General features: G+C 41.8%; 1 protein-coding gene across 1 annotated transcript in view; it reads right to left on the bottom strand.

Moving 5' to 3' along the window:
- KCTD19 (potassium channel tetramerization domain containing 19) overlaps positions 1-13761 on the bottom strand; it is a 298880-nt gene that overhangs the window by 167517 nt on the left and 117602 nt on the right. The window contains exon 5 of the mRNA XM_033942930.1: positions 1609-1740. Within this exon, the coding sequence (XP_033798821.1) occupies positions 1609-1740 (132 nt within the window). The remainder of the gene's footprint in view (positions 1-1608; positions 1741-13761) is intronic.

Genomic DNA, 13761 nt, shown 5'->3' with positions numbered 1-13761 from the left:
AAATGGGATCGGCACATGGGATCTATTCACAGGGCAAAGGTAGGGGAGGGACATTAAGGTGGGCAGACTAGATGGGCCGTGGGCCCTTATCTGCCGTCTATTTCTATGTTTCTATGTTTCTATGTCTGAGTAGATGATACCACAAAACCAGTAGAAATAGCGGGAGTTATAATCCCGCTACCACCAGATACTGGATGAAGAGGGGGTGTCCTTTCGAGGGGGCTCAACGATGCTCCGGATATGGGAGAATTTGAGTCAAGTAAAGTTTGTGCTGGAGTTTCTATAGGAAATGTCAAATGTCTGTCCATAGGACCAGAAACAGCAGGTGTTGAGCTCTTAGGCTTGATTTTTCTTTTACCCATAATATCAGATTAAAGTTATACAACCTGAACTCCTGCTCCCCGGCTCTGCGTTGCTCCAAGGGGCTCCGCAACCGTGGCAGCAGGCTCAAATTTAAGGGAATTCAAAGGCAGGGAGGACGGACCCGATGACGTCAGGGGTCCATCTTCCAAAGTGCCTGTCTGGTTACAGCTCCGGGGTCTGCTACTGCTGTGGGCAACGCGGGGCAGCGTCAAAGGTCTCCTCCAGCATCCAAACAAAAGGCAAGCAGCTCCCAGTCTCTCCGCGGCAGCAGGCTCAAATTTAAGGGAATTCAAAGGCAGGGAGGATGGACCCGATGACGTCAGGGGTCCGTCTTCCAAAGTGCCTGTCCGGTTACAGCTCCGGGGTCTGCTACTGCTGCGGGCAACGCGGGACAGTGTCAAAGGTCTTTTCCAGCGTCCAAACAAAAGGCAAGCAGCTCCCGAGTCTTTTTTTAAAATGGGCTGATGTCTTCTCATGAAGCCTAAGTGAGGGTGCCCAGTAGAGGCATATAACAGAAAGGAGGTGGACTAGCACAAGGCCTGAGTGCAAGTCCACCGATTTACAAATGCACGCACAGAAATTAATCTAAATACCTGTACAAAATGCTAGATGCCATGTTAGCAGTCACTACCCAATTAAAAGATGTTGGAATCATTGTGGGCAATACATGGAAATGTTCATCCCAGTGTGCTGCAGATGCTGTAGATGCCAAAAAAGAATGTTGGGGATTATTCAAAAGGGCTGGAGAACAAAACTGAGATCATTATTATGCCTCACTCACTCCATCTCAAAAACAATAAAACACAACTGAAAAGGTTAAAAGAAAAGCAACAAACATGAGGAAGGGGATATAAAACCTCCTCTTATGAAAAAATAGCCAAACAGATTAATAAAGCTCACGAGCTTTGGTCAAGCTCAGGAGTATAGATAGAAGGTGCTTGAGGATGAACTGGGGGCCAAGCATTTCCTCTCAGTTTCCTCTCCCCCTGCTGCAGATGTTCTTGTGCCCTTTCCCCACTGCCACAGTTACTGCTGCCATTGTCAAACAACCCTGCCTGCTCATACCTTTGCTGGCGGGGATGCTCAAGCCCTGCCAGCCAAAGAGTTTCCCCTACCAGAGCCCAGCCCATGCATCCTGAGCAGCAGTTCTCAACAGGCTACTCCAGCCTCTAAAACCCAGGATTTACGAGCAAGTTCAGTTCAAATATGTAATGAAATGTTAAATGCATGTTTTTTTTTACATACCTAAATTATTCTTCTGGACTTTGACTGCATCTGTAAGCTCAGGGATTCCCAGCTGTTCAACTTCTGTTTCCAAAATCTCTAAGCTGGAAAAACTCTCTGGTAATAAAATCTTCCCAGACTGAAGAAAATTAGCTATCAAATTAAAAATAAAATCAAGAAATTTGGTATAATAACAAAAGTAGATAGCATTTATCAGTTACATTTCATTGCAACAAAATTCTTCTGCTGTTGTCATACTTATTGATCAGCATTTATAAAAATGACTGACAAAATAAAGAAATGATAATAATGTTAATATATAAAACATATTATCAGTGAATTGAATGCAATCCCAAATCTCTTAGGGGTGCTTTTACTAAGCTTTGGTACAAAATGGCCTTAGCATACCCTTATATGGGATTTGCCTGTGAGCAAAAGCAAAGATACTTACCTTTAGCAGGAGTTATCTGAGAACAACAGGCCAATTATTTTCACGTGAACAACCAATTTGGACGCTTGTAAAAGTGTAGTATTGTTTTTAGACCTCGAGACAGCATCCTACTGCATATGTGCTGGTAACTTCCTGTCAGACTCACGAGGATGAGATCAATGGTACAATTTAAAAGCTAAAGAAATATAACTCCAAGGGAGGTGCCAGGGTATGTGAGAATAAATTGGCTTGCTGTCCTTGGAGAGCACCTGCTACTATACCTTTGCTATCTCCAAGGACAAGAATTACCTGCTACAATACCTTTGCTATCTCCAAGGACAAGCAAGCCATATGATTCTCACTTGTGGGTCTCCCTAGCTATCAGACTCAATGAAAACAAGAACATTAGGACAATAGAGACTTGCAACAGTGAGTTGAAGATCAATTTACCTGAAAACATATGTACACTGTTGTGGAGTTGCAGCCTGGAGCAGAACAAAAAAAAAGACAGAGGGGTGAAGTTTGACTCTAGACCTGAAATAAATTTTGCTAAACTGTTTGACCAAACCGACTGCTATGTCAGGTATCTTGCTTAAGGCAATAGCAAGATGTCAATGTATGGGCTGAAGCATATGTTGTAGCCTTGCAAATCTCTTCAATGGAAGCTGACCTCAAATGGGTTACCGACACTGCCATGGCTTAGTTATTGTGAGCTATGACAGGACCCTCTAAAATCAGCCCAGCCTGGGCATAAGTGAAGGAAATGCAATCTGCTAGCCAACTGGAAATGGTGCATTTACCAACAGCAAACCCCATCCTGTAAGGGTCAAAAGAAACAAAAAGTTAAGTGGACTGTCTGTAGGACCAATGCTTGCTTGCAGTCCAAGGTATGCAGTGCATTTTTGCAAGTATGGGCATGAGGCTTGGGAAAAAATATTGGAAGGACAACTGGTCAGATGGAATTCTGACACCACATTAGGAAGAAACTTAAGGTGCGTGCAGAGAAAGCAAAGATTGTTACCTACAGTAGGTGCTCTCTGAGAAAAGTATACTGTAAACCAACACCAGTGAATCCAGTCTTCAGACCTTCAGAAATGCCACCATCCACTCCATTTTAGTTTCAAAAGTGGTTGGATTTACACATTATATCCTCACCGGGTCACTTATAATCTATTGTGAAGAAAGAACTTTGCTCTGACTCTTTTGCCAATAATCTTATTATAAAGCTAATACTTAGCTGAGGTGGTGCATTCAAAGGGATCTATCACCAACATGTTTCACCCTATACTGGGTTTCATCAGGGCTCCGATCCCTCTAAAGTGGTCGCGTTGTGGGTAACCAATTCAAACTTAGAGGGATCGGAGCCCTGATGAAACCCAGTATAGGGTGAAACATGTTGGTGATAGATCCCTTTGAATGCACCACCTCAGCTAAGTATTAGCTTTATAATAAGATTATTGGCAAAAGAGTCAGAGCAAAGTTCTTTCTTCACAATAGATTATAAGTGACCCGGTGAGGATATAATGTGTAAATTCAACCACTTTTGAAACTAAAATGGAGTGGATGGTGGCATTTCTGAGGGTCTGAAGACTAATTTATTTGAGTGGATTCACTGGTGTTGGTTTACAGTATACCATCTCCTTTGTGTATTGAACTGATATTATCCTCTCAAAAAACATTTATTTACTATCCTTCCATCAACATATTCTCTGAGAAAAGTAGGCATATATTCTCATATGTGGGTGATGTCATCCATGCAACCCAGTACGAACAGTACCAAGTGCACTGTCACTTGTTTTTTAAGGCAGTGCTCATACTATGCAAGTGTTGGCACCTTCCCATCTGACATCAGCTCATGGGACCTGCAGTTCAGTAACAAAGCTAAGGAGCCAACTAGGGGAGGTAGGTGGGTTTGTAGAATATATGCCTGCTGTCCTCAGAGAACACCTGATACAGATAAGTATCTTTACTTTCTCCAAGGACAAGCAGGCATAATATTCTCACATGTGGGACTCCCAAGCTGCCAGGATCATGGTTCTGGAGAAGAATAATGGTTGTATAATATGAGCCTGATGAAACCCCAGAGGGTTGGAGGGATGCTCATGAAGTAAAAAGACTTTGCAGAACTGCTTGTCCGAACTGACTTTCTCTTCTGAAGTTTTGTTCTAAACCGTAGTGAAAAGTAAAGGTATGAATTGAGGACCAAGTAGTAGCTTTGCGGATGTCCTCAATGGATATAGAGTGGAAATGGACACTATGGGCTGTTATACAGCCCTAAAGTATCAGCCCATCCTGAGTATAGGTAAAGGAGATACAGTCCACCATCTAAGTGCAGATGGTTCTGCTGGTAATAAGAATACCACAAAGACCTGGGAAGATGTTCAATCCAGTCCAGTTAGTATGCTAGAGCATGTTTGTAGTCCCAATGTATGAAGAGCAGCTTCTCCAGGATGGGAATGTGGCTTTGGAAAGAATACAGGTTGAAGTGGAATTCTGAGATGACTTTGGGCATGAATTTGGATGAGTGCAAAGGATTACTCTGTCATGTCATAGTAGAATCTTGTAAACAAGTGCTTGAAGTTCACTCACACAGCATGCAGACGTGAGGGCTATGAGGAAAACTACTTTCCAAGTAAGAAGTTTGAAAGAGCAGGATGTAAGTGTTGCAAATGGAGATTTCATAAGAGCAGACAGAACCATGATAAGATCCCAGGCAACAGATGGAGGCTTGTTAGGTAGCTTGGTGTGGTCCTTTCATAAATGTGGATACTAAGGGATAAATAGACAGAGGTTTCTTGTCCAAGAGAGCATGGATAGCACTGAGAGGGACTCAAACCAAGTTGGTCTTTAGGCCATAAGAATAGCCTTACTGGGTCAGACCAATGGTCCATCTAACCCAGTAGCCCGTCCCCACAGTGGCCAGAATGAGAGAAGTAAAGAAGGTAGTCTAGGATGGATGGGAGTGTACATGTGACATGTTCAAGAGAATGTAGTACACACCAGGCCGAAAATCTGGTCTATCTGAAGTGGTGACAGTGCTGAATGGAAGGTTTTCTGGGCACTTCAATGACAATAGAGAATGCAACCCAGAGTCTGAGGCATTTACTTGTTTGGTGAAAGAAACCAAGCTGTGAGAGCTAACGATCAAGGGTACAGATAAAAGAGAAATCCAGTGTTCTGTGTTAGTAGTACTGGAAGAACTACAAGTGATATAGTTCCCTGGTGAAGAGAACTAGAAGGAGTGGGACCCAAGATTAATGTGGCCAATGAGGTGCTATGAGAATCCTGGCAAAGTCTGAGTATAATCCTCTCAATAAGAGGTATTCAGCCTGGAGCAGAATAGCAGTTTATAATTGCAAGGGGAAGCAAAGAGATCTACTGCATGTCTGGAGTCCCTCATTTGTAGAAAATATGATGCAACATGGTTGTGCTAAGAGACCATTCGTGGGGTTGAACGAGTCTGCTCAATCTGTCTGCTAAAATATTTTGCTTCCCTGCCAGATAAACTGCTCAGAGAAGAATATTGTGAGCAGTTGCCCAATTCCAAATCTGGATTGCTTCCGTGAAAAAAGGGTGAGAGCGTGTGCGCCTCCTTGTTTGTTCAGATAGAACATGGTGACTTGATTGTCAGTTTGAACAAGGACTACTTGGTCTTGGAATATCTTGAGAGCATTGCCTATTGCTTGTAATTCAAAAAGATTGAAATGCTCGTAATAAGACTATACTTTTTGAGTGTGGAGGCCATCCAGATTAGTGCCCCATCCTAATATCAAAGTATCCATGGTGAGGAGTCTGATGGTGAGGAAACTAAAAGGGAAGATCTCAAGTAAGGTTGTGAGAAACCATACTACACTGAAGGTAGCGACAGAGGTCTGAGGTGACTTGGATTGGAGCAGATAGATGTCCTGTGGCTTGAGACCATTGGATCGACAGGGTCCACTGTGGGATTCTGAGGTGAAGATATGTAAATGGGGCGATGTGTACTGTAGCTGCCATGTATCCCAGAAGATGTAGCAGCTGACATGCAGTTATATGTGAAAGGGTGGAAACTGTCGACTCTCAGCTGCGGCAGAAAAGCTCACCCTTGCGTAGTGTCTGAGCTCCCATAAACTAGCATCTGAGATGAGTAAGAACATAACATTTGCCATACTGGGTCAGACTGAAGGTCCATCAAGTCCAGTATCCTGTTTCCATCAGTGGCCAACCCAGGTCCCAAGTACCTAGCAAGATCTCAAGTAGTAAAACAGATTTTATGCTTCTTATCCCAGCAAACCCTAGCAGCTCCAGTAGACAAACTGTTGAGCTGATAGCATGCTGAGCTAATAGTGATGATAAAGCTTTGATCAACCAGTCATTCAAATAGAGAAATATGTGAAACCCACAAGAGTGAAGAGCTGCCACCACTACCACAAGACATTTTGTGAAGATATGAGGGGCTGAAGCCAGTCTGAAGGGCAGGACTTTGTATTGGAAGTATCAAGATCTAATGTGAAAGTTGTGGTACGCAGCCTATGCCTGCTAGGTGTGTCCCTAGTGCAGAGCCCTGTTTAAAGGCCAACCCTTCCCCAGTGTTACTGATAAACCTTTTTTTGATTCTCCTGATGCTATTTCTCCCTTGCTCTCTAGAGGGAGTCAGAGAGCATGAGTGCAGAGCGCCCATCCCCCTCTCAGGCCCAGGGTTGCTGATAGGAAATCCTTCCCACCTGAGGGTTGGGGGCGGGGCTGCAAACTAGTTGCCCAGAGAGGAAAGCTCCTGGGGAATCAGTTAAAAGGAGGAGAAGCACAGGACAGGCAGGAAAGCTCAGGGCTGGGAGATACTGATGGCAGTTCTCCACTTGAATGTATGGAGCTGATGGAAGCCGGAGAAGAATCTGTTTTCAAGGAGAATGAAGAATCCCAAGCCATGGAGATTGACCTAGATTCTTCTGCAGCTCCAATGAGTGAAATTCTTCCAATGGAAGTGGGCTTCATGGAAGGCAAGCCGCTCGAGGAATAAATGTGAGTAGCTGTGACCTTATTATATGAAGGACTTCCATGATTATGCATTGCCCTGTGGGAGCTTTAGTAACCAAGAGCTCCAGAAGACTTAAAAGACTTGTGAAAGTTTTTTTTTTTGTTTCTCTTACATGAAAAAGGACTGTTACCAGCCCAGGTAGTGGGGGTTCGCCTCACGTATTTTGTGGTGGGATAGTGGGCCTATTTGGCAGTGTATCACCACGTGAAGCGCACTACCTGCCCAGTATTCTAGCAGCTGGGTAAGTCACAGCCGTAGCTCTGACTAGTGCTGTGGTAGTCAATTCAAAGACTGTTTGTATTTTGAATATTTTGGTTTTTCATTGCTGAGAAATAAGTATGGGCTGAAGCCAATAGCCTGAGTTTGGAAAGACTGAAACTTTTGAACATTTCCACTTTGGGACAGTTTGCTGTTTTATGTTTTTCTTTTTACTGTTGTTTTGGGACTATTTGCTAAACACAGAAACATCCTGACAAAGCTTTATGTTTTCTACTAATGCAAGAATAAATTCTGAGTTTAATTTAAGTAACTACCCTTACCTGGTGTGGCAGTATTTTTCTTCCACTATTATTTTCCTTCTGCAGCTCACCGCGGCTCACAAGAGCACAACTCCCGTGTCCCAGCCGCTCAGGGCCCATTGTCCTGAGCCGGTTGGTGACAAAGTGAAGGTACTTTCTATGAGCAGGTAGGATGGGTATGTACCTCTTTGAGGTCTAGAGAGCAAAGCCAATTGGCTTTTTCTATGAAAGGTAGAAGGGTTCCCTGGAAAACCATGCAGAACTTTCCTTTCAACAAGTGATTTGTTGAGTCCTTGGAGGTCTAGAATTGATTGAAAGCCTCCAATCTTTTTTATTATCAGGAACAACTTGGAGTAGAACTCCCAGTCTTTCTCCTGTAGAAGAACAGATTTCATTGCATTTAGCTAGTGGAGGAAGTTGAAAGAGACTCTTTTAGTGGGTAATTTGGAGTTTTTCTTAGCAAGCATATGGCATAGTCATGAGCTACAATTCAACAAATCCACTGGTCTAATGTGATTAGAGTCCATTGCTGGTGAAAATAGATTAACCTGCCTACAATGGGAAGACTGGGAGGAAGAGTCAAGAAAATCTGTTGGCAATGCTCTTTAGTAAGGAGTCAAAAGGATACTGTTTTGCCTGAGACTGAAGTTGTAATTTTTGTAGTCTCTTTTGCCTTGAGTGGGGCCAGTGAGCAGCAAGTTGAGCAGAAGTGGAAGAAGGCTGATTGCAGTGATATTTAGTATTGTAATTATATGGACATCTGGAAGAGGTAGAATATCTTATGGATGATCATTTATTGTTTATTAAAACTTGATATACTGTCTTAGTTGAAACACAATTCAAAGCGGTGTACAATAAAAACCACTTTCAAAATAGAAATAGAATGCCATTAGTTATAGGACAGAATCACTCATTCATACCAAAGAGTAAAAAGATACAACAGTACAAAATAACATAACATGTGTTCACCATTATTTTTGCTTCTAATCTATCCCCCGTTTTTTTTCCTCTAAGAAAAGGCTCTCTCAAAAATTTAGTATAGGAAGGTTCTAAATGTAAATACAAAGGTAATGAATTCCATGGCAATGGAGAAATTTTTTTTAATGCTGTATTCCTAGTTCTTTCCCATTTTACTTTTGACGGGTGAGGAATAACTAATCTATTTTCAATTAAGGAATATATGCCTCCTTTTACGAAACTGCGATAACGTTGGGAGCAGCATGGGCCATTCACCGCGGCTCCCCGCGCTAAAAACTGCTATCACGGTTTTGTAAAAGAGGGGGTTAGAGTCCGGGTTGGCAAGTAAGGAATAATTAAATTTGCTAAATAGTCTGGAACGCCTGTATGCAATGCTTTATAAATGAGGGTAAGAGTTTTAAATTGTATATGATAATAAACTGGTAACCAATGTAGTTGTTTTAGCAATGGCATTACATGATAAGATTTTGAATAATGCAAGTAAATCTGAACTGCAGTATTTTGTAAAGTTTGAAGATGTCAGAATCAAGATGGTAACAGAGTGAGTCACGCTTTCAAGTGGCTCCCGCACTTTGTCGGCAATCTTTGCTTTCTTTCTTCAAAAATTTTACCTCTTTCGCAGAATGCCAAAGCGCAGGGGTGAGCAGAGGAGTGTTCTTCCTGCCTCCTCTTCCACTTCTCTGATGCGACAAGCAGCAATAACAGCTTATGCTGTTCCAGCTGGAGCGAGCGCCTCTGCTAACCGAGGTGGGCAGACTTCGGTCTTGGAGGGTGAGGTTTTGCTGAGCCCTTTGGGGCCTGGAGTTCCTCTGCGTCCCGGGATGATGTTGGGGACGCCTACAGCAGCACAGGAAGCGCCGGAGCTGATGTCTTCGTCGGTGCTACAGGTTTCACCCCTGACCCCGGATGGGAGTTTAAACTTGCTGACTTCCTTATGATCGGCACTAGCAGCTGGAGGACCCAGAATTCGGAGTGAAGCAGGGATTGAGGAAGTGAAGCCCTCGGTGGAGTCTCCTGGAATATCCCACCCTGCTCCTCTGATTAAACCAGCGGTGATAGACATGGAGGCTATCTGGAATAAATTAGAAACTTTACATAAGGTAAGCTCCCAGTTTGTTGCCTCAGTACAAAATACTAATATCCAATTTAAAACTTTTGAAGAGAAATTTTGACAACAGTCTGTTATAATGGACAAATTGGAGAAATCGGTGGCAGAAGTGAAGGTTTCTACTAACCTACAATTGAAAGATAAGATTTTATTCTCTAGGAAAATAGAAAACTTGGAGAATGCAAATAGAAATTTGAATTTGAGATTTCTGAACTTTCCTGTCTCTAAATTTCAATCACCTAGGGACTTATTCCAGTCATTCTTAAGTTTAATTCTGAAATTTCCAGAAAATAATATGCCACCGTTATAAAAGCTATATTACTTGAATGTTCCGAAAGAGGATAAAGAAAAAGGTGACTCATTACCAGGAGAATTGGATCTCACTGGTATGCTGGAGACATCTCAAGAGGAAACTATGGTTAGAGCCACTTTATTGATAACTTTTGTTTTTCTTCAAGATAAAGAAGCAATTCTTCGCCTATTCTATAGGACTGATAATGTTGAATTTCATGGATTCAAAATTTCAATTTTTTCTGATGTATCGAAGTGGACACAAGCTAGACGTAAGAAATTTCTGTCTTATCGTCAACCTGTTTTGAATTTAGGAGCATCCTTTCAGTTATGTTTTCCTTGAAAATGTTGCATTACATATCAAATTAAGAGATATATTTTTTATGAACCTGATCAGTTACAATTTTTCCTTGAAGGTAAAGCACCTATAAGAATTCCCAGAGACTTCCATGGAAATTACCAATCAGGCTATTAATTGACTCCAACTGAGCTCTGTAATTTGGTTTAATTTAGAATTATTTCCTGAAATCCAACTTCTCTTGGAAGTGATTGATTTTCTCTCTCTAATGTGGACTTTAGTTAAAGTCATTAGTTTGGAATTATCTTATAATTTTACTATTTGGTTCCTTTTTAAATTGTTATATTTCCTTTCAAGTATTGTTTATGCAACTTGTAAAAGAACATCAATAAATTTTTTTTTTTTAAGTTTGAAGACGTTTTAGTTGAGATTTAGATAAACCTGCATAAACCATATTATAATAATTCAATTTCAAGTTTATAAAGGCATAGAAGAGTTTAGATAATGAATCTTTATCTATGAGATTTCATACTGCTGAGTCTTCAAAGTTCATAAAAACCTGATGAAGATTGAGAAGTCTGTAGTTTAGATAAAAGTTGTCATAATATCTGTGTGATTTTTTTTAAAAAAATTTATCTAACTTCCTCAATTTTTTTTTCCAAAGAGAAAGAACTTTTGCAAGGGACATTGGAAAGGTAGTCCTTAACTGAAGTTTCCAGGTCAGAGACTCAAAGTTAGGCCAAATGGCCCTTCTGGGACTTCGATGTGATTGAATATGATGATCTTAAGGTGGCCAAACAGGTTGAAAAGGTGACGGCGAAAGCTAGAAGGATGCTAGGGTGCATAGGGAGAGGTATGGTCAGTAGGAAAAAGTAGGTATTGATGCCCCTGTATAAGACTTTGGTGAGACTCAGCTACCAGGAGTTCCAGGCAAATACAGACTATAATTAAGGAAGAAACTAAGGATTTTAACACTGATGTTGTCATCCATCTGGGAACAAATGACCTGGCCAACAACTCTACACTTGCAGCACAGAAAGCTTTTCGGGAGCTTGGTGAGGGCGTGAAACCTTTTGTAAAAACTTTAGCTTTTTCTGAAATACTGCCTGCATATGGAAAGGGGGAGCAAAGAGTGAAAAACACAGAGGACTTTAATAGATGGCTCAAAGCTGGTGTCTTCAAGAAGGCTTCAGGTACAAAGGAGGATGGGGAAATACATGGAAGGACAAGAAGCTATATTGCACTGATGGGCTACATATTATTACAGCAGGAAAAAGAAACCTTGCAGAGAAATTTAGACAATATTTTTCTAGGCATTTAAACTAGAAGGTGGGGGTGGTGTATGTACGAAGGACAATTATAGAGACCACCCCCAGCAAAAGAAAAGATGTGATAGTAGTAAAGACTGCAAAATAAGCAATATCAGCAACTCATTTCTTAGTATTGCAAAGGAAAGTGAAACGAAACAAAAATCCATACGAAAAAGGAGATTATTGCTGAAAAATAGCTAGAAAGCGATGACCACAAATGCTCGCAGTCTAAGCAACAAAGTTCATGATCTGCAAGCCCTGATGTTAGAGGCAGATCTAGATATTGTTGCTATCACAGAGACATGGTTCAGTGAATCACATGGATGGGATGCAAAAATACCGGGATATAATCTTTTTAGGAAGGACAGAGATGGTCAAAAAGGTGGAGGAGTAGCTCTCTATGTAAAGATCAATATCCAAGCGACCGAAATGCAAGGGACCTGGGGAGAGGAAGAAGTGATATGGATTGCTCTGAAAAGAGAAGATGGAACTTCTATCTATGTGGGTGTAGTCTACAGACCTCCGAATCAATCACAGCAAATTGATAAGGATCTGATTGTGGATATCCAAAAGTTTGGAAGGAAAGAGGAGGTTCTGCTGTTGGGAGATTTCAACCTGCCGGATGCAGACTGGAATGTTCCGTCTGCAGAATCGGAAACAAGTAGGGAGATTGTGGATGCCTTTCAAGAGGCTCTGCTCAGACAAATGGTGACGGAACCCACAAGGGAAAAAGCGATATTGGATCTGGTCCTCACAAATGGAGAGAGTATCTCTAATGTTCGAGTGGGTGCTCACCTGGGAAGTAGTGATCATCAAACGGTTTGGTTTGATATAACGGCTAAAGTGGAGAGCGGCCGCACAATACTTAAAGTCCTAGATTTCAAACATACGGACTTTAATGCTATGGGAGAGTACCTGAAGAAAGAGCTGTTAGGATGGGAGGACTTAAGAGAAGTGGAAAGACAGTGGTCTAAGCTGAAAGGAGCAATAAAAATGGCTACGGACCTTTATGTGAAGAAAATCAATAAAAACAAGAGAAAAAGGAAGCCGATATGGTTCTCCAACCTAGTGGCTGAGAAAATAAAGGCGAAAGAGTTGGCGTTCGTGAAATATAAAAAAAACCAAGAAGAGGAGAGCAGAAAGGACTACAGGGTGAAACTGAAAGAAGCCAAGAGAGAGATACGTCTGGCGAAAGCACAGGCGGAAGAACAAATGGCTAAAAATGTAAAAAGGGAGACAAAATTTTTTTCTGATATATTAGTGAAAGGAGGAAGATGAAAAATGGAATTCCTAGACTAAAAGATGTTGAAAGAAAGGATAGTGTACTTCCTTGAATCTAATGGGTTACAGGATCTGAGGCAACATGGCTTTACAAAAGGTAAATCATGCCAAATGAACCTGATTGAATTTTTTGATTGGGTGACCAGAGAGCTGGATCGAGGACATATGCTAGATGTAATTTACTTGGATTTCAGCAAAGCCTTTAATACAGTTCCTCATAGGAGGCTGTTGAACAAACTTAAAGGGCTGAAGTTAGGACCCAAAGTGGTGAACTGGTTCAGAAACTGGCTGTCGGACAGACGCCAGAGTGTGGTGGTTAATGGAAGTTGCTCGAAGGAAGGAAAGGTGAGTAATGGAGTCCCTCAGGGATCAGTGCTGGGACCAATCCTGTTCAATATATTTGTGAGTGACATTGCTGAAGGGATAGAAGGAAAAGTGTGCCTTTTTGCAGTTGATACCAAGATTTGTAACAGAGTAGACACCGAAGTGGGAGTGGAAAAGATGAAAAAGGATCTGCAAAAGTTAGAGGAATGGTCTAATGCCTGGCAACTAAAATTCAATGCAAAGAAATGCAGAGTAATGCATTTGGGGATTAATAATAGGAAGGAACTGTATATGCTGGGAAGAGAGAAGCTGATATGCACGGACGGGGAGAGGGACCTTGGGGTGATAGTGTCCGAAGATCTAAAGGTGAAAAAACAGTGTGACAAGGCAATGGCTAATACCAGAAGGATGCTGGGCTGTATAAAGAGAGGTGTAGTCAGTAGAAGGAAGAAGGTGTTGATGCCCCTGTACAGGTCATTGGTAAGGCCCCACTTGGAGTATTGTGTTCAATTTTGGAGACCGTATCTGGCGAAGGACGTAAGAAGACTTGAGGCGGTCCAGAGGAGCGCAACGAAAATGATAGGAGGCTTGCGCCAGAAGACGTATGAGGAGAGACTGGAAG

This window comes from Geotrypetes seraphini, chromosome 4 (genome assembly GCF_902459505.1).
Source record: "Geotrypetes seraphini chromosome 4, aGeoSer1.1, whole genome shotgun sequence".
Taxonomy (NCBI): Eukaryota; Metazoa; Chordata; class Amphibia; order Gymnophiona; family Dermophiidae; genus Geotrypetes; species Geotrypetes seraphini.
Note: the sequence above shows the minus strand (reverse complement) of the source record. Positions and strands in the feature narration are given on the sequence as shown.